Here is a 20,621-nt window from a genome sequence, read left to right on the forward strand (position 1 = left end):
AGCCATTCTGAGGTCACGTAATTTCTTTCACAGACAAACTAAAGCTCTGGGCTTCTCTGAGGAAATGCAGAATTGAATGAGATGAGCACCCCGAAAACCTCACGGCAAATCCCCTCACATTCAGACCATTACCTCCCAGTCAGTGCATTTGAGAAATTATGACATACTTGAAAAACCCCAAGCTCATGATACCCATAGGCTTTAAATCAGAGTGGGTAAAGGTGTGTCACGTTTGAAAAAAGCAATGGCCGCATTTTTGTTGAAAAGCCTCCGGTATACTCAGAACTGCTCGTAGCAGGCGGCAAAGCCCAGCTGAGCAGGGAGCCGAGAGTAGGAGACAGGCTGCAGCAGGCACGGAGTTTATACAGCCTTGAACAGTGACTATGAATTTGAGTTTAGTGTGTTTTGCTGAGCAGCTTTGAGCTACTGGCTGTTGCATTTTTGGAAGAAGAGCTTTGGTGACTAGCTGGGTAGTAATATAAGAAACAAAAGAATGAACAGCCTTGGGGGGGTGAAGTAAAGCTACTTCTAGAGATGAGAGTGGTGTACCACTTCATGAAATGTTGGAGATGTGGAGTCTTCTACAGCATGTGCTGCAACCCCACCAAACAGCTGGTAGCAGCGAGCTCTGGTGAGCAGGGCACCAGCCACCGCGGTCCCACAGGGGCCCATTAACTTAAAAAGGGGTCTTTAAAGACAGGAGGAAAAAAGACAATGTAATTAGGTAGTTGGGGTCATTGGAAGTACCTACGCGTTTCTCAACCTGGACAAGACAGTTCCTTTTTAGAACAAATACACACTCAACAGCATTGTGGGTGACTTCCATTTCCAGTCATATTGTTGTAACACAGGAGAGAGGAATGTTTGTCTTAAGCATTTTCTTCTTTGAAACAGACAGCAGAAGGACCAGAGAAATTACAAGAGGTAGTGAGTTTAGCAAACCTGCACATAAAACAATCCATAAGAATAAAATGCTGCATTTACAGCTGTAACTGTATACACCCGTATAATTTAAAAGTACAAAGCTGTGTTTCAGGGCTTGCTTTTTTTTAGTTCAGAGAAGGAAACACACAAGTGCTGGACTTAAAAGTGGTTAACCTCAGCGCATGGGCAAAACCAAACCATTCATGCAGCACTGGGCTTTTAACTCATCACAAGTGAGAAAGTTAAACTCGGCAGTTAGTGCAACCAAAGTGCAATTGTGTTCTTCACACTGTGTACATTTTGACTGGCTTATAAAAAGAATGTAGAAGTTCATGACTCTCCCTGGCAGCTTCTTGAGATGACCGAAGAAAACACGATCTGCAACATATTTGGCCACAGCCTGACTCCGAATGAGAAGACAGGTTTTTATCAGACAGTGGAGAAAAGTCAAAGTCAGCTACCTGGAAAAGGAACATCAAAGAGATCATTTTTAATTTGGATCCTCCTGGCTCAGGTGAGTCCAGCAAGAATACTTTGGGCCACAAGCGGCACTTGGCCCTCAACCAGTTTCAGTCAGCCACCATTTCAAACAGACTTCTGACTTATGCTTGGCTCACGGGCAGTCTCTCTAGAGGTGATACTCACATCGTGGCATGATGCAAAGTGTATTAGGTATGTTCCAAAGGGCCAAGAAAGCTACCTTGGATTTAGGAGCTCATGCTTATTACAAATGCACGTGAAAGCTACACCAGAGACGGAAGGGAGCTGGGGAGATAAAGGTCACATTCTAGGGTCAAGTGGCAATTTAGTGCCACTTTAGGTAACATACCCACCCTTTCGTACTACCCTGTATCCTCTCTCACTAGCCCCCTGCTAAACTAAACACTCAGAGGTGGATCCTCTCGCATGGATACTTCCTTGTTGGCACCTGCTTGGGAACAATAACAAACTGCCCCGATAGCCCTGGCAACTTGACTAATAGTTCTAGCTCTCCGCGGCCAGCCAAAAGCATGCCTGTTGTTCAAAGTGCTGCCTACACTGTTTGGACTTTTTCCATGGAACGGATCAGACGTACCAGGGAAATGCTCCCTCCCGCTCTGTTTGCCTGGGCATTAAAGAAGGGACATGGCTGAAAGGCATCTCATTACTATCCCAGCTCAGAGTAGGAGTAACCGAATACCTCCACGAGATCTTTTTGTTGTGTGTTACTTCGAAAGGTCGTGTACAGCACCAGTCCCAGCGTCACTGAAACCAGAGCAATGCAGAGCAGGACAAAGAGAGCCGGGTGGATCCCTAGGAAAGAGCGCAAGGGGACATTGCTGGAGTGATATGATGCACTGAGAAGAGGCAAAAGGGAGAAGGAAATGATGTTTTAGGAGAAATTTTGTATTTTTAGAACAAAGGACATGCGTGTAACAGAGAATAAAGTTTTCAGCCCAGATCACTTCAAGTCTTTCTGACATCTCAGAAGTGAGAATGCGGGGTTGTAAGGGTCTTTCCCTTTTCACCCCTCTTTTCCCTTGAACAGCCTAAACCCCCCACCCAGTTACACAGGTCAGCCCTGTCCCCCCAGGGTGTTTGTATCCTGTGGTACCCCAAGGGGACAGGGAGGAACCTCATCTCCCAGCAGCTCGCAGCCTCCAGCAAAGAGGATTTGCACGCTTGGCCCTGAACACACAGGGGTGCCTTCGGAGTGTGAGGGTTTAACCATCCTGCATCGCAGCCTGTCCCGGTCAGGTCCTCTTCACCTGGCCACCTAAGCCCTTCCTCAGATGACTGGGGGACCCAAGAGGCGCGTGTGTGAGCAAGGCTGGGGGGGGCAGCAGGGATTGCTGGCTGGGGGACAGAGACACGTCTTGAATGGAGGCCTAGGAAAACCTAACTTTAAGAAAAATATAGCTAAACTAAACAAAAAGAAGAATTGAAACTGCTTAATTAAGGGAGTGTTACAGACGCATATGTTTTCCTAGTTATCCTCTCGAACTACAAGAGCCAGACTATTTAAAGAGAAAAATATGTAATTTAAGTAACTCAGCCTTCCCAGGAAACTCATTAGCTTCAAGATGCTCTTGAGACGACGGGTTCAGTGGGATGCAAGAAGTTCAGAGCAATTACAGAAGCACACTACAGGCTCTCCACTCTCTTCCTGCTTCCTAGGCTTTTCCACCAGCTCCCAGGGAGCTCGCCTGCGGGCTAGTCACTGCCCGAGCGGCTGCCCCTCACCTGACGGCCACACTTTTATTCCGTGGTAGGTCTGCAGCGCGGTCACGCCGTTCTCCACCCTGACGCTGAGGCAATACTGTCCCGCATCCCTGAAGGTATGGCTGAGGTTGTAGCAGGAGCCGTTGATCACCACCAGATGGCATTTTTCACCGTCCAGTGGGATGCACTCGGACTTTATCAGCCAGCACAAAGCCAGCGGCGGGCTGAAATGACAAGAGAAAAAAACTTAGGTGAAAACTTCGCAAAAATTTCAGCTAAGAGTTGATGAATCACTCGGTTAAAGTAGAATAGTAATTCTGAAAATAATGAAGTTAACCTAAATACAAATAGAGAACTAATCAACTGCATAATTTTTTGGTTTATAGTATTTGTCAATTGAAAAAGTTCTTTGTGATGCTTCTATAAAAGCAAGGCTTTCAGCCGAGCTAGATACCTGCATGGGGCATGGGAAGGCCATCGTGTGTAGAAAAGCCCTTAGTCCTTCTCCAATAAAGATAAAAGGAATCTTTTTTCCCGGCGCTTCCAAGGGAGTATAGGTTGTTTTTTCTTTGTCCTTCTCACACAGAAGAAATCACTGTCTGTGCTACTGAAGCACACCCAAGACTCTTCTGATTAAAACACCCTGACAACCCAAACTGGAAAGAAATGTGAGATGAGCTCTGTACGATGGCCTAATAGCTGGAAAAGGTAAATAAATCGCAAGGATCACAGTACTCCCTTACAATAACAAAAAGGTTTTATTTGCTATCAGGCAATCTAGGTGCTATTCACTTTATGGCCATGTGTCTTCTCCCCATGTCTAGTTGATGCCTTTTATTTGCATTTTCAGACCCTTGTTCCAGCTTATTCTGCTTGGATTCACCTTACGCACTGTGGACTTTGATTCTGAAAACAGAGCTTTTCTTTACCCTGTCTTACTAGTATTTTGTTCCTTATCTCTTTAGGACATTCTCTGCTAACGAAAGCAGCATGTTTATGTGTTGAGCTCATTTTCTAGCTTTGTTTTTGATAACCCATCTCTCAGGCCTTTGTCATTGCTTTAGAATCACAAACTCCTATTGCATGAGGCCCAGTCCTGTGGCTAGGAGGTTACGTCTGGCAAACATTGTCCATCCTAAAACCAAGCCTGCTTTTAGGGATGTCAGGTTTGGCTGTTTGTATTTCCTTGCATGCCATCTCCAGTTTCCACTCCTGCCAATGTGCCATCCACTTTCTGAATTGGTACTTACGTGCCATTGATATGAAGAGATAAACTCAAGTTTTCCATTACGTGAGTCTCTCTGGAGCCCACTACATTAATACTTTTAACAGCATCTGAGAGGAAGAAAAAAAGCATGTCATGCTCCACCTATGAACTTGAAATTAACTGGTTTTCTGGTGAAGCTTTGTTTTCATAGAGTTTGCAGATTTTAGTTCCATCACTCAAACCAATAATAACACTTGCCTCACACCCAAAAAGGAATCCTACCTGAAGAATTGTCATAAGTCTTCTGAATGTTTTGTGATTTCTTTTTAGTATATCATCAACTACTTTGTTAATCCTTTACATTTTTACTTATGTGTTTGTTTACTCTGGAAGCCGATCACATCAATGAGACTTTTCTAATGCTTATTTTTTAGGGGTTGACAGCATAAATTAAACAAACAAATCCTTCAAAACTTACAGTAAACATTTTAAGTTTTAATTGTATGTGAGAGATTTACAAAAAACAGTAAAATTTTCGGTAAATGAAAAAGAAACAGATTTTATTTTCTGCAGTTTTTCTGCACTAGAACTCTTCATTGAATACTGTTGACCAGCTCTTGCATGTGAAATAATGCTGAAGTTGTATTATCATATTACCACATTAAAGCTAGATTGTGTCTGTACGTATATAGCAAGTTCTGTTTTGAGGATGCAAAATGCTTTATAATTACCCAGCAGCTCCAGAGCAGTGGTAAAATCACCGGTTTTCTGCACCGTTTCTCTTTCGTGTATGATGCTTCCAATTTGCTGCCATTCAGCTATGACTTTCAGATGCACTGTGCGGTTCCCCATGCTAGAGCAGTTATAGTAGACAAAGGGTTCCTTGGTAATCTGATAAACCCTATGTGTAATATGAAAAAATTTAGAATCAAAATTGTCTTTTACCAAGTCCTTGCACATTTCTGATTTAAAAAGGAGCAAGCTCGAGTATATTTTCTTTATAGACAATGCTAAAAGTCGTCTGTGATTCTAATTCTACTTTATGTCCATATCAACGAGGATTAATGTCTGTGGCATTACTGATAAAATTGCAATCAGTGAAGATCCAGAGTATATTTGTGCATTTTTAATCAAAGAAACTAAAGAGAGGAGAGGAGAAAATTATTCACATATTCAACAACAATCTGCTAATTGCAGAGATCTGCAGGTGCAATGATTTTTTAAAATAACAATTTACAATAAGCTACTTTCCCCAGTTCATTCAGTTCAGTTCAGCTCATTGCACACACAGTAATATACCTAAGCATATATTTGAACAAGAAATTTTGGTCTTTAAAACATCGTTTTTTTGTGAGTGCAGTGGCTTCTGGTAATTCACCTGGTTGACATGCTGAGACTGTACCAACTGACAAAGGTGTCTGCTTTGTCCTATGATTTAATCAGGATTTTTCTCTAGATGAGCATCTGAATCAGAACCATCCTGAATACTCATTAAAGCAAACAAAGCAGCCGCACCTACCCATCTCCAAAATCCCAGTTGTAGACAAATGATGCTGACTTGAAGTAATGACTTGGGTCATGAAGACAGAAAGAAATCCGGGTCACGGCGCCCGTGGAGGAACTAGAACCACGCGTGGTAAGTCTACTGTCTTCTATCTGGGCAATGCTAAGATTCCCTGTGATAAATTCTGCAGAATAATAAGGTGGGAAAAGAATGACAGCATATATCACTTTCATGGCATGCTCTGGATGAGCATCAAAACATTATTTAAAATGTACTGCATAAGTCTTTCTGTGTCCTAGTCCAAGTGGTTAAGGGTGTTTTATATCTATTACTCAGTGTTGTTGCATGTGTTAGTGAGGCAGAGAGATTAAATTATTTATTTGAGGTTATACAATGGGTCATGATAAAGCTTCTAATAGAACTGAGAGAAATAATCCTGGACTGATTGAAGTCAATGTCAATTTTTACTATTGATTTAAAAAGAACTGGGATTAACATCAAGTATCTAGATCAAGGGATTCAGAATCAAACCAGTACACACACCCTTCATGTTTGGGGTGGTGGGTTTTCTTTGTTTGGTGGGGTTTTTGTTGTTGCTGGTTTTCTGGTTTTTTAGTTTTAGCTACTTCCACAGAAATGAAAATTTGAATACTGTGAATAATAGATGTGCTATATATTGTGAATACAGATAGGGTGAAATTTTGATTTTGACATCTGCAGGAGATCCTGTGCTTCAGTTTGTTTACAAGGACTGGCAAAGGCTGATCAAAAATCCTCTCTAACCTATGAATAACGAGGTATTATTATGATACACTTATCAGCTCATTATAAAATTAATGGGATATTAATTACCAGTAACAGACTCTTACCGTGTTAACAATTCATTAAATCTGGTTAACTGTTCTCTAGCTGAGGCACAAACAGGAATCACAATTACCGTTTCAGACTGGGGCTGGTAATGCAGGAGTCACTGGAGCTGTGATTTAAGAGAGCTACTGGCAGCTGCCCCTGGGCGCCTGTGAAGCCCCCGTGGGTGCTCTGGCTTGGGGAAGGCAGAGAGGTACGACGGGACTTGCCTTTCGCAGCTATAGACAGCCCCTGTCCCTTTTGCGTGTGGCATGAGAACGAGAGGTAATGCAAAGCGGGAAAGGAATAAGTGGATGTTCAGCAAGGCAGCAGTTCTTAGCAGAGAAAAGATCTCATGTATACTTTTGTAAAGACTTGTCCAATAAGCTTGGTGTTTCTCAAAGAAAAATCCCAGCTATTCCCCCAAATGTCACTGTGCCCTAAGGTCCGCTCTTTTGTCCTCATGCATGTCCTGATCTTCGGCTGGGAGCCGGCTCTGTTTGGGAGTGTGTAAGTGCAGCACCGGGACACGTGGTTGGAGGGACGTGGTTACTGTCTCTGAAAGAAGGGACGGTGGGAAGCTGCCAGGTGATATTTCACGTCAGTCCCTGTAGCAGAGATTCAGTTAACCACACTGCACCATTGGTCTATTTGTCAAAAAATGCATGTTCTGGTTATGAATACTCCCAGTAAGTTGAAATTGCACTTAGCAATGTTTGGAAAATGAGCTATGACTTCACATCCAATTTCAGTACACTCAGTCAGAACTTTAAAAGAAAACGTAATGGCTCTGTTGTGCCGATGGCCCAAGATTTTGCTATGTCATGCAACAGGGAAAATCAGTAGATTGTCACTGCTCCTGCTCATCCTAACTTTCAGACTAGAAATACTGGGCATCGGTACAGGAAGCATGGTTTTGGGAGTCGGGACATCGCTGACAGCGCTGATGTGTGAGCTGCAGCTACTGAAGTACCTGGTTCCTAGCGCAGTTCCTCTCAGTTCAGAGGCAGGGACGCGTGGGCAGGCTCACGCTGCTGCCTGCACGTAGGTGGATACAGTACGGCCCAAACGCCTGTCCCAGCCCACCCTCACTCACAGGGAACACAAACCAAGCTCTTCTGGCAGAAGTCATATTTACGAAAGCCTGGCTTTTGTTTTTCTGATGCTAGCAAAGGCAGCAAGCATTCTGCTGTATACTGAATTAACTCATAGAAGCTGTAAAGCCATTTTACCTGTAATCTGAAGCACGGTGACGTTTCTAGCGACCGGCCGACATAACCAACAGTTTCTGTGAGTCACCCAGACAGATACAGGGAAAGTCCCAGGAAATTCACCGGTCACATTGATCACGGAGTTAAACTGCTGCTCGGATTTCTCGATCAGAATCAGAGGAGCATAAATCCAGTTAAAGTGATACAAGTTTGACGTGACACTGTCATTCTTCATACTTAGACTGGCATGAACAGTAGCGTGAGCTCCCGTTGTGATGGGACCATTGTTGGTTATTTCCAGACCATACTCCTCTGTGGAGAGAAGAAGAAAAAAAAAACCACCTTGTTTTATTGCATTTTTTAAAAAATTTATTTACTCATTTTACTAGTTAGCTGTCGTTATGTGACTCACAATGACACTTAACCCAGCAAAGACTTTAGCACTCTTTTTTTTTTTCCCCTCCATTTAAAAACCTGAAACAGAAACTGTTGCATGTATATATGAGTCCAGACAAGTAGCCGGCAATGGGTACTGGCAGCCCAGCAAGCCGCCTGCATCCTGGGCTGCACGCCCAGCAGCGTGGCCAGCAGGGCGAGGGAGGTGACTACTTACACTGAGGGTGGCGAGACACTGGCCCAGAGGGGTGGGAGATGCCCCATCCCTGGAAACATTCCAGGCCAGGCTGGACGGGGCTTTGAGCAACCTGATCTAGTGGAAGGTGTCCCTGCCCAGGGCAGGGGCTGGACTAGGTGGCCTTTAAAGGTCCTGTCCAACCCAAAGCATTCTGTGATTCTGTGAAACAGTGAGGCGTGAGAAGTGCAGGACCTGTGATACTGAACCATCCCTCTGGATCGCTCGCCGAGATCTCTTCTGACACGTTTACACAAGACTCCTTACTCCAGCTCTTACAACTACTGCAACGGGCAGAGTGTGAGCGAGGTTGGGTTTTATGGAAAGAGTACATTCAGTTGTTCCAAAAAATAGCAGTGCAACAAGATTAAATGATCTTCATGGATTAAAAAAAAGCAACAAAACCCAAAACCAACCCCCAAATCCCAAAACAAAAGGATAGGCAACTACCACAGGGGGTTGTGAATTGGGGCAGAGCTGGGAACAGGATCCGGCTGTTTGCCTCCAACACGGAGCACGTTGCCTCCCTGTGCCAGCGCTCTGCCTGGCTGTCCTCTCGCCAGCGAGTGACGGGGCAGCGCTGGGCACTCTCATCCATGGCCTGTAATGTGGAGGGAGCGCTGGGGTCAGCACTCCCCTGCACTGCCCTTCTGCGCCCAGCAGCTTGGCACGGGGTGGAAGGAGAACCCCAAGCATCTGCTTACTGCCCACGTTTTATTCCATTGATCATGGGTGCTGAGCAGATCTGGATGCAAACGGACTGTGACAAATAACGGTGACATCACTGTCTCAGCAACACCGTTGTTCCCATTTCACAACACAAGGAATGGCCCTGAGTTCAGATTTTTGAGTTAATAGAGAAATGCTTGTGATTTGAGGAAATCTGGCACAGAGAAGTTTCCAGTCTCTAGAAGATTCGGGCTACTCTCCGCTTTGTTTTAGCGGAACTTGGGGAAAAAACCAGCCAGCTACCTCACGCTTATCTCGCACTTCTTGGAGTTTATCACGGCGCTTTACAAACCAGGGCCACCCTGAAGCCCAACAGCCACAGCAGTTGGAGATTAAGTGGCCAACCCAAGGTCACACAGTGAGTCACCGGCGGAGCCAGACACTTCACCCAGTTCAGGGATTTCTTTTACCTTTCCGGCCTCTCTGCAGAGCGCAGCGCGGCGAGGCCACCGCAGCAGCGACGGTGGCTGCCCAGGTGCGGTGCGGGCCCTGCGCGGGGGGAGCGGGCCCGCAGTTTGGGGTCAGAACGGCGGATCTGAGCCCTGGCTGCCGGGACCCCCCGGCTCCACCGCGGGCACCCGCTCCCAGCGCCTGGCGATGAACTCCGCGCCCGCCGCATCCCCTGGCACGGCTAGCTACCCCGGGCAGGGGACCACCCGCCCCCGGCGAGTCCAGGTCCGTCCCCTCGCCCTCGCCCCCCTCGCCCGGCGGCGGTGACGGCCCGGACCGGCGGCCCCTCCTTACCTGCCGCCGGGGCGGCGGGGCCCGGCAGCACCAGCAGCACCAGCAGCAGCATCCTCGGGGCGGCGGAGCCGGGCCGGGCGCTGCCCCCGCGGTGCTGCGGCGGCGTGTCTGCTCCGCGCCCTGGGGCGCTCCCCCGCCGCAGCGCCCGGCCCGGCCCCCCCGGGGGGGCTCCGCGGGGCCGTGTGGCCAACGGGGCGGGCTGCTGCAAAGCGGCCGGGGATTTAGAGAAATAATAAATAAAAAGCACAAGTGCCGCCCAGTGCGGAGGGGCTGGGCACGGCTCAGCCCTGGGGAGGCGGCTGTGCCGGTGCGGGGCTGACAGGGCGGGCACGGAGCGCCCCCGGGGCCGGGGCGGCCGTTACCCGCTGGCCGGGCGAGGAGCCCGTAACGCCCGGTGCGCGACGGGGGAGCGGGGCAGCGGCTCTCAGCGCAGCGCAGGGCTCTTGGGGTTTTTTAAGAACTTATTCTTAGCCCTTCCTTACTCCTAGTTCCCCCCCCCCCCCTTTTTTTTTCTCCTTCTTCGTACAGATCAGCCCCCCGCTACCGGCTTTGCCCCCGTTCCCCGGCGGGGCGGGCGCTCGGCGGGAGGGGCCCGGGCCTGCCGGGGGCACCGACAGCGGCCGCCTCTGCCCGGGGTAACTCATAACTCCTCGCCCGCTGTTACCGGCGGCCGCCGCCTTAGCGGAAACCCCGGGGCTGAGGGGCCGGCCGGCCTCACCTCAGGCAGCGCGGCCCGGCGGCGGCGAGGGCCCGCAGGCGCCCTCCCCGGCTGGGGCGAAGCCGCCGGACGGTGCGGGTGCCCTGCGCCGGGGCGCGGTGAGGGGCCCGGGCGGGACCCGGTGCGACGCGCGGGAGGCGGCGGCCGGAACTGGGCTCGGGCGCTTCCGTTGCGCCCATGCGCTGCCGCCGGCCTCCGGGAGCAACAAAGGAGGGAGCCGGGGGGCCGGGGCCGGCCGAACCCGGGGAGCCGCGGGGTGAGGAGCGCCGCGGGCGGCGGCGCCTCGGCGGGGCCCGGACTCGGGCCTGGGCGCGGGGTGAAGCGGGGCGGCGGCAGGCGAGGCCCGGCCCGGCACGGCGCAGGCTGCGGGGCGGAACCGGCGGCCGCGGGGAGAAGGAAGGGGCCGGAGCCCCGCCAGCACGGCGCCTGCAGGCCTCGGGCCTCGGACGGGGACCGGGAGGGCTGGGGGCCGGGGCGAGGCCCCGTCGCGGCCGTTCACGGGTGTCCGTGTTCACAGGGCGGGCGCCTCGGCGGGGATGGGGCCGGTGTGATGGCGCCCGGCAGCGGGGAGTGACCCGGCGGCGACCAGCCCTGCGGCGGGGAAGGTGAGGAGCGCGGGGCCCTGAGCCGGGCGTGTGCGGGGCTCTCCGGCCTGGTGGGGCTGGGCTGAGGCGGGCTGTGCCGGAGAGCCGGGGGGGAAGCAGCGGCTTGAGGGGAGGCCGCCGGTCTTTCAAGCGGGATGCGATTTCGGGTTTCTCTCCGAGCGGGAAAGCCGCCGGGCGGCTCCTGGCCCCTCTGGGAGCGGGTGCTACCGCGGTGTCCGCGGGCGGCATGAGGGGAGCGGGGCCTGGGCACCCCCAGCCTGCTCTGCTGCCGGGGAGACCAGGCCAGCACACCCGGGCTGTCCCCTCTGGTGACAAGAGCCCAGTAGCCACTTGTACCCCGAAGCGTGTACCTGTCATAGCGAGTGCTGTACGTGCCAGGCTTATCTTTGTAAGCCTAACTAAATGTCACAGTTGTGATTTTTGGAAAAGATGCGTCCTCTTTGGTACCCCAAAATAATGGGTGTAGGTGATGTGGTCGCTGCTGTTAACCAGTCATTTAAACTAACAAACATTTTGCTTTATTTTTATGTAGGTGTGTTAGTCTTGATTTTATGTGCTGAAAGCTGATCCTCCCTCCTCCAAGATGGCATTCGTTTCAGCACAAGGGCCTACGGTGGTGGACCAAACCACTCTGATGAAAAAGTACCTGCAGTTTGTGGCTGCTCTTACAGATGTCAATACACGTAAGATAACTTTTTTCTGTTGAAAGTTACAGTTCTTCAATAGTTTGAATATTGTTTAGACAGTTGATAAACGTGTGCTGAATTCACTTTGAATTTTGTTTGAGTATTGATTTTTGAAGAAGCAAAGTGATGAGAATACTTGCATGAGCCAAAGTGAGCGAGCTGTGTGTGTGCGGTTGTGTGACGGTTGTTTGTGAGAGTTGTGTGCCTTATAACTGGGCGGTGATAGCTAAACTGATAAGATCTGATTGCTTCTTTCATCAATGAACCTGGTGTTTTCCTTCACGATGTAGTTTTACATTTATTTTTTTTTTTGCTTGAATTTCCTTTTTTTCAGCTGATGAAACCAAATTGAAAATGATGCAGGAAGTCAGCGAGAATTTTGAGGTAAATGGATAAAAAAAGAACAAACCCCAAACAACAAACCCCCCCCCCAACCTCTCCCCCCCCCCCTTCTGAAATGGCCGTTTTTCTTGTGCTTAATGTATATTAGTTTGATTTCTGATGTTATGTCGTTAAAATAGTATCTTGTAAGTTAGTATCTTGTGATTTATCATCGGTGGTGTTATAAGTCATTGATTTTCAGGTTTGTATTTAGGAATTAGGCAGGCTATTGAAGAATTACGTTTGGACTTCGATAACTCTTTCATGCTCTAATCTTTATTTAGTAGGCATTTAAATAAAGGTGAAGTAATAGATTTTTTTCTTCAACTTTGTTGAATTATATGAAATCTCTGTATTTAAAGCTTTCTTCTATTTAATTCCACTTTGTATTGTGCCCTTGCGAAGCCGAGGTCCCTCTGATTCCTCCAAGTAGTTCCATAGTACGTAAGTGAGGGAGGAGTTGTCAGATGCAGAATCTGACATCAGGAGTGGAGACGGCTCCGGTGACACGTTTTCATAGTGATGAAGCATCAAGTTTAGATGAGCAGCAGGAAAAAAAAAGTGAGACGCAAGTTAAACCAAACCTGTGTTAACAGAAATTATGCTTTAGTCGAATACTTGGTTATTATGTGTCTGTTCTGAAATAATATAAAACTTGTTATGCTGTAGAATAAGTTAAAAATCTTAGAATCACTGTAATTCTCTCTATCTAGTTTGTTAGTCATGTTGCAATTAAAAAAAAAAAAAAAGTGCTACCACTATAACATATACTGTCCTTACCTGCTTTATTTGAAACACATTGCTGGGGCGTGTTGAACTTCTAATCCACCAACGCCCCCAAGTCCTTCTCCTCAGGGCTGCTCTCCATCCCCAGCCTTTATGGATACTGGCCCTGACCCAGGGGCAGGACCCTGTGCTTGGGCTTGTTGAACCTCTTGAGGTTCATGTGGGCCCACCTCTCCAGCCTGTCCAGGTCCTTCTGGATGGCATCCTGTCCCTCAGGCGTGTCACCACACCACTCGGCTTGGTGTCATTGGCGAACGTGCTGAGGGTGCACTTGATCCCACTGTCTATGTCATTGATGAAGATACTGAACGGTGCTGGTGCCGGTATGGACCCCTGAGGGTCACCACTTGTTTCTGATCTCCATCTGGACATTGAGCCGTTGACCACTACCCTCTGGATGCAACCATCCAACCAATTCCTCATCCGCCAAATGGTCTACCCATCAAATCCATATCTCTCCAATGTAGACATCCCCCACCCTTCCTTCTTCTTCCCCCATCTTTTTATCGCTGAGCATGACGTCACATGGTCTGGAATATCCCTTTGGTCAGTTGGGCTCAGCTGTCCCGCCTGTGTCCCCTCCCAGCTCCTTGTGCCCCCCAGCCTGCTCGCTGGTGGGGTGGTGTGAGGAGCAGAAAAGGCCTCGACTGCTCAGCAGGACCCAAAACGTTTCTGTCATCAATGCTATTTGTAGCACAAATCCAAAACACAGCTCCATAGTAGCTACTGTGAAGAAAATTAACTCTGTCCCAGGCCAAACCAGCACATGCATTTAAAATGTGTTTGTGCCCTTGCTGTGATATCTGTCTGCTTTCTTGAAAGCCCTTGAGATAAAAGATCTTTGTTTGCACAGTGACTAGTATAATAAGTTTTATGGTCGCATTTTATGAAATCTTACTGTGAAGTAGAGAATAGTAGTGGAAATCTATAAAAGGAGGTGGCTTCATAAAACTTTTATGTTATTCAAGGAATAATGTGGATAAGCCCCTGAAATACCTATATAGATTTTTCGAAAGAATGCTGCATTCTTATTTGTACCTTTATTAACAGAGCAGTGTGCTGCTGTGTAACAGGCACCGCAGAGAACTGCCTGACAGCACCTACGGGAACTACAGCTGAGTTGCCAAATAAACCTCACAGTGGCCAAGTTAGATTTGTGTTTAAGGCAGATGCAGCAGTTCAGATGGAGGAAGCTTGCTCATCTAATATTTCTTCCGGCTTCACAAGTGGACAGTAGTGCAAGATCATTTTCACAGGGGAAAGTAGTGCTCGGTTTGGGTGGTGCATGCATGTACACATATTTGTAGAAATAACTAAAATCTCAGTTTAACAGTGGCTGAAAAGTCTTGGGAATCCTAAAGCAGTGAAACGTGAGAGTGCTTGTCAGTCTTGTTCAAGAACACCTACAGCGTTTTTGTGGTGTTTTTTTCCCTTTTAAAATAGCTGTATGTTATGCCAGTTTCGTTTTCTATGTGAGGTGACAGTATTAAAATAGAAAAAAAATATTATTACAGTCCATTGGGATCGGAGGAAAGAGATTAATTTCCATTCACTTTTGTTCATTTCAGTAGTAGTGCTCTGAGTGTGTCAGCAGATACCAAATCACCGAGTCCATTCAAAAGTCACTGAAAACGTTTAATAGTGGCCTTGAAGGTCACTTCATCTGTGTAATGTTTATTAGGCCTGTTTCCTCATTTTTTGGTGTGTTGTTTTTTTTTTTTTTTTCTTAATCAGAATGTGACATCATCCCCTCAATATTCTACTTTCCTGGAACACATCATCCCTAGGTTTCTCACCTTTCTACAGGATGGAGAAGTTCAGTTTCTGCAGGAGAAGCCAGCGCAGGTAAGCTGTGTGGAGCACCGCTGGCCTTTGGCAATGTGTGCTGCCTCTTCGGTGAAGTACTTGATTAACCTGATGAACTGATTTATGTATAGACTTTGTTGTTAAAAATAGATCTGGCATTTGGAATGAAATTGAAAAAGTCCAGTTTCTAAATAAGTTACTTAACAAACTTCGCAAATCTGGGCTTCTATGAAAAATGGGGAAAAACAAGGTGCAAGAGCATTGGCTTTCTCACTGAAATATGGCACATTGTTACAAATTACTGAATTTACTGTGGAATGAAAGGCGAAAGTTGAATCTATGTCATTAAATACTTAAAATTGAGTTCCGTAAAAATGATAACTTGCATTTTTCAACCGTAAATTTGTTAAATTTGCTTTATTCACATATAAGGGTAGTAGGAAGCATTGTATGTTTGTGGATACGCATATGTCTACGTGAAGTACAATTTTTTTTTTTTCTCTTAAGCATGCAGAAGTATTAATCTGAAAACATGTTTTAACCAATTGTTGTCTTTTGTGGGTTTTTAAGAAGTTCTATTGTATCTTTATTTTTTTTTACTTTTTTTTACAGCAACTCCGAAAGCTAGTGCTTGAAATAATTCACAGAATACCAACAAATGAACATCTGCGTCTTCATACCAAAAATATCCTGTCTGTGATGTTTAGATTTCTAGAGGTATTTTGTTTTTTTTTTTTTTTGTCTTCTAACTGTTTCAAATTTTCAGAAAGATTTTTCTCTCTTCATCTCCAAAAATTGCTGGGGGTAGGATTTTCAATAGCTGTGCTTCCAGAGCAGGAGTGGAAGGGCATTCTATTTAGGCTTCACAGTGTGGTATCTTAATATCTACAGGTTTTCTGCATGTTCTCTTCTGCCCTTTAGAAACTTGGATTGTACAAATGCAAGGAACTGTTCTCATGCTAGCCAAGATTTCATTCCTGAACGCTTTTCTGGCTCATATAAGTGCTGCAGATACCTGATTCTAGAGACTTTGTCTTGTTTCTTACTTGGAGTTGAAGATGTTGTCATTTGAAGCTCGCAGAAAATAACCTGCTCTATGTGGAGGTGTCTCGGTCTGTGAATAGCCCCGCTTGTGTCTCTGTGGGGCGTTAGAAACAGGTCTGAGGGTACAGAGTGGTTGGAACTTCTGGTTTTTGGTCCAGTGGGTGTGAATTTAATGTTAGCCATAGTCTAAGGCTGCAGGGTGAAGTTCTGTCACAGGAAAGGATCTTGCTCGTGAAAATTCATATTAATGGAGCACTTGTAGGTTGCTGAGAGGACTATAATGTTACAGGGTTTTGAAGTACTTAGGGAGTAGTTGAAGAATGCAGCCGTAGGCTCACTAAAGATTCTCTTTTTTTTTTTCAGACGGAGAATGAAGAAAATGTACTGATTTGCTTAAGAATAATTATTGAATTGCACAAACAGTTCCGACCAGCCATTACCCAAGAAGTAGGTCCTAAGTTTTGCTATACGGTATATAGAACTCGTTGCCATCCTCTTCAGAATTGTTGCTTTGCTCAAGTGGATTGGTTGGTTTGTTTGTTGTTTTCCTGATGTCCTTCTGTGTTGGCTGACCTGTTGTGGTAACCGTATGTTTAGGTTTTTTTAACCTCGAAGTAATTTTTAAAAGAGGTTTGCATAGTGCTAGCACCCCTGGGAAAGAACAAACTGCTAAAGCCTAGTTGTCTTTGCTTTAAGTGTTTGTGGGCAATATGATTAGACTAAGGAAGAGAATTCCCACAGAAGGGAAGAGAATTGGTGCCTTTTTAGTTTGTGAAAGGGAAAATCCTGGAAAAGGAATATTATGATTGTGTCATGTGTATCCTCAGTCCCGTCCCTGCCCCCAGCCCTGCTTCTCTCCTGTGGCTCATGAAGGAGTATATGAAAGTTTGCATTTTATTCTATTGCTTTCTTTCCTTGATTTTCCCCTGGGACTTTATAGTAATTATTTCTAAGAATTTTGTGTTGGAGCTATGTTGAGATGATAGGTAAATCAATTTCGTGCCAAGTGCAATTCAAATTAATACTGGCAGAACAGGAGGAAATAGGAGAATGCTTTCAGGTTCTTTTTAAATATCACGAAAAATATGCTCTAGTGGTGACTAAAGATTTTATGTAATTGTACTGTTAATACAGAGATTCTAAAATCGTGAATTTTTTTTTTTGTTATGGTAAACTGACTTCTTCCTTCCTAGATCCATCATTTTTTGGACTTTGTGAAACAGATTTACAAGGAACTCCCAAAAGTAGTGGTAAGCTTTTTATTTCTTAAATTGCCCTTTCTATAGTCAGAAAACTAGTCTTTATTTCTTGATTTTATCTTTAAAAGATACTACATTTTGTATCTAGTGATACAAAGTAAATATCACTTTAATATTTAATAAAAATACATATAAATATGGAGAAATTTACATTTTGAATTAGAAAATGTTCTGTTTCTAGCACCCATACTAATATGAGAAGACTGAGGCAAATGTATATAATAATGCACTAATCAGTTGACTGCAGTGGTGGCCATGGAGCCAAATGGCTTTTTTTAAGGGAAAGGTGAGGTGATGGATGTACTTTCCAGCAGAGAGCTCTTCAGTGTGCTTCCTCTCTGCGGGGGCCATGTCCTGCTCTCCCGTTTGATTCTTTAACAAAGCACCACCCTGCTTGGGGATGCTTTTCCGCTTCTTGCTGCAGCGGGAGTGGACGACTGCAGGACGCGTCTGTACTCCTCGTGGATACTGCAGTGTAAACATCATCTGCAGAGAAGAAAAAACCGTCTGTAATAAGTTGTGGGGAAAGATTATATGGAGGAATTCCAGTGAGGTAAACGGCCTTTTGACTATTACGAGCATTATTATGTTTTTCTTCTGTTCTTTGCTTGTAGAATCGGTATTTTGAGAATCCTCAGGTGATTCCAGAGAACACCGTTCCTACTCCTGAAATGGTTGGCATGATTACGACAATTGTGGTGAAAGTAAACCCTGAGCGAGAGGACAGTGAAACGAGAACAGTAAGCATTCTAACTCCTCTTTAGCTGTGAGGCTGTCTGTATCGCAATACCCCAAGTCGTAAGGGCAGGTAAAGGCAATAGGCTTTCTTTGTGCTTGTCTTTCTCACCAAGATTTGTTTGTAGAAGCTGACTGAAATTTTTCAGGTATTGTCTGTGCAGCTGTAATTACGGGATTTTTATTTAATGTAGTACCACATGGTTTTGTGCTTTTAAAATGTTATTAGCGATAAATATAGTGCTGTTAAAATGAGCAGTTTCTTTAAAAATGTATTTCAAATACTTTTTTTGATGAATAATTAAACTGTTTATAAAACATGTATTCTTTTTTTCAGCATTCTATAATTCCCAGAGGATCTTTATCTCTGAAAGTCTTGGCTGAGCTACCTATTATTGTTGTTCTTATGTACCAGGTTAGTATACTCTAGTATTTTGCATGTAAATACTTTTTGTTACTGAATGGCTTGTGTCACTTCTGCTGGCTAACATACTAGTAAAAATTAATGTAACGTATTTTTAAGATTAAAATATGGTCTAAAAATAAGCCGCTGAAATGTCTTAATTTTTTCTGATTAGCTCTCAAATAAGTTGACTGCGAGTGGGACTCGTAAATTTCTCTAATAATACTTTATTTATTTTTTTTAAGCTCTACAAGCTGAACATTCATAATGTAGTAGCTGAATTTGTGCCCTTGATCATGAACACTATTATAATACAGGTTTCTGCTCAAGCGAGGTAAGAGCATTTTAGCAATATTTTGATGATATTGGGATAAACTACTTAAACCTGCCATTCAGTATTGCCCGAAATATTTTTGTCGTATATCCTGTGATTTTTGCTTCTAGTCTTACTGCTTTTAATCTTAAAAGTAGCAATGCTTATTTGATGCGAAATTGTCAAATTTTGTAGGTGAAGTAATTGGCAAATCTGAATAGTTCCATTATACGTCACTGATAAAACTCACAGTTGTGCAGTAGATCCCAATTTATTGTTTGATAATGCATTTTTTAAAGTAGAGTTTCTCAGAAATCAGCATTGCCACAGGTAGTATGTGATGGAGAGAGTGTTAGCTAGGACACTTGCTGTCGTTTAATCTTTGCCATACCACCAGTGATATGTTTTTGCTCTCCCAAGGTGTAGCTTAGGTGAAAAAAAAATTGCCCCAGTCAGGGGAACGGAGCCCATTTGGTGCTCGCTGTAGAGAGTGGAAATTGTGTGGCTCCTCAGGGCTGTGCAGTTCTGCTTAGAGCATTTGAATGGCAGAGAGCTTGTTGAAAACGGGCTGCCCCATAAGGATTTTATTCCCTTATGAAGCAAGAACCCCACCAAAAGATGATGTAACTTGAAACTTCCGTGAATTTTCTAAATGAAGGTATTAAAGAGGAACAAAATCGTAACCACTGTTCAACTTAATTTCAGGCAACATAAACTTTATAACAAGGAATTGTATGCAGATTTTATCGCTGCTCAGATTAAAACGTTGTCTTTTTTGGCTTACATCATAAGAATTTACCAGGTAGGTTGCATTTTTATTGCTTTCTTACTCTTAGTGCAACAGATCTCTAGTTACTTTATGGCAGGGCGGTGGCCAGTGTGACTGCAGCGCGTCAGGGACTGGAGAGGAGCAAATGTGAAGACGGGGCTGTACTTGGTTGTCCCGTCAGAAGTATTCTCATGCGAATGCAAAGTAAAAACGTGCCTTTCCCTCCGCCCCGGGCATTTATGGAATGGCGGTTGTATTTTATTTTTACAAGTAGACTCCTTAAAGAGAAACAAGTGAATTTCAATTGAATGTTATTTTGCAAATGTAAAGCAAAGCTTTAAAACAGAATGTCATAACAATTATATTCATGTTAATTTTTGTTATAGGAATTAGTGGCTAAATATTCTCAGCAAATGGTAAAGGGAATGTTGCAGTTGCTCTCCAATTGCCCAGCCGAAACGGCGCACCTCCGGAAGGAGCTTCTGATTGCTGCTAAGCACATCTTGACGACAGACTTGAGGAGCCGTATGTAGTACTCTTTAAAAACGTATCTATAAACTGGAAAGATTTCAAGTATTTCTGTGTATTTGAGGCATATTGCTTACTATTTGTTTTGGACTATTGCATACTTCTGAATATTTTTAGGGTGGTTGTGGCTTTTGATTTGCCTTTTTTCTTTTTCCTTAAAAAAAAAATAATAAAATAACCTAAGATGGCATGCTGAACATGTGGCTTTTCTAGCTTTCCAGGTTCCGAGTAATTACCGTTTCATGATAAAAATTTGTGTTGGTTTGTAGTTGTGCCTACAGTTGTACGGATACTTTAAAATCCTAATCTGATGACCTGAGTGGAAGTAGTTCTGTCAAGACTGATACCATGTTTGATTCAGCTCATAGAATGTGCCTCTAGCAGAGGAAAGCTATTTTTGGTCTGCCTGAATTAACTGGGTTGGGTGGATATGTTCTGTTTTGGCAGAATTGCAAAATTGGAGATAAGTGTACTTTGTAAAATATTAACTTCTGTCTTTTCATTGTTACTGTGTGGTCCCCTTCCTTTTCCTTCTGCTAACAACAGTTATGGGGCAGTGTGATATCTTACAGGTATTGTGAGCTCACCAA

The 20,621-nt window shown here is 45.1% G+C and overlaps 2 protein-coding genes across 6 annotated transcripts in view; one reads left to right on the forward strand and one right to left on the reverse strand.

Moving 5' to 3' along the window:
* Positions 1-695: 695 nt before the first annotated feature.
* Positions 696-10,874, reverse strand: TMEM130 (transmembrane protein 130). 2 transcript variants are annotated; one of them, XM_074599573.1, is made up of 8 exons: positions 10,717-10,874; positions 7,916-8,206; positions 5,853-6,021; positions 5,065-5,234; positions 4,377-4,461; positions 3,148-3,350; positions 2,105-2,217; positions 696-1,385 (listed from the first exon to the last, which is right to left on the reverse strand). In XM_074599573.1, the coding sequence occupies exons 2-8, from the start codon at positions 8,127-8,129 to the stop codon at positions 1,209-1,211; spliced, it is 1,131 nt and encodes a 376-aa protein (XP_074455674.1). In that variant the 5' UTR covers positions 8,130-8,206; positions 10,717-10,874; the 3' UTR covers positions 696-1,208. The 2 variants fall into 2 exon arrangements, with proteins under 2 accessions (XP_074455674.1, XP_074455673.1); XM_074599572.1 differs by lacking the exon at positions 10,717-10,874 and adding an exon at positions 9,999-10,275.
* Positions 10,875-10,894: 20 nt separating this feature from the next.
* Positions 10,895-20,621, forward strand: part of TRRAP (transformation/transcription domain associated protein) — a 94,462-nt gene continuing 84,735 nt past the window's right edge. For all 4 annotated transcript variants that reach the window (XM_074599568.1, XM_074599570.1, XM_074599569.1 and 1 more), the window contains exons 1-13: positions 10,895-10,972; positions 11,234-11,321; positions 11,854-12,004; positions 12,342-12,391; positions 14,909-15,019; positions 15,593-15,697; positions 16,388-16,471; positions 17,218-17,274; positions 17,898-18,023; positions 18,356-18,433; positions 18,667-18,755; positions 19,440-19,536; positions 19,890-20,028. In XM_074599568.1, coding sequence (XP_074455669.1) covers positions 11,905-12,004; positions 12,342-12,391; positions 14,909-15,019; positions 15,593-15,697; positions 16,388-16,471; positions 17,218-17,274; positions 17,898-18,023; positions 18,356-18,433; positions 18,667-18,755; positions 19,440-19,536; positions 19,890-20,028 — 1,036 coding nt within the window. In that variant the 5' untranslated portion in view covers positions 10,895-10,972; positions 11,234-11,321; positions 11,854-11,904. The remainder of the gene's footprint in view (positions 10,973-11,233; positions 11,322-11,853; positions 12,005-12,341; positions 12,392-14,908; positions 15,020-15,592; positions 15,698-16,387; positions 16,472-17,217; positions 17,275-17,897; positions 18,024-18,355; positions 18,434-18,666; positions 18,756-19,439; positions 19,537-19,889; positions 20,029-20,621) is intronic.

Source organism: Larus michahellis, chromosome 8 (assembly GCF_964199755.1).
Source record: "Larus michahellis chromosome 8, bLarMic1.1, whole genome shotgun sequence".
In the NCBI taxonomy this organism is placed as follows: domain Eukaryota; kingdom Metazoa; phylum Chordata; class Aves; order Charadriiformes; family Laridae; genus Larus; species Larus michahellis.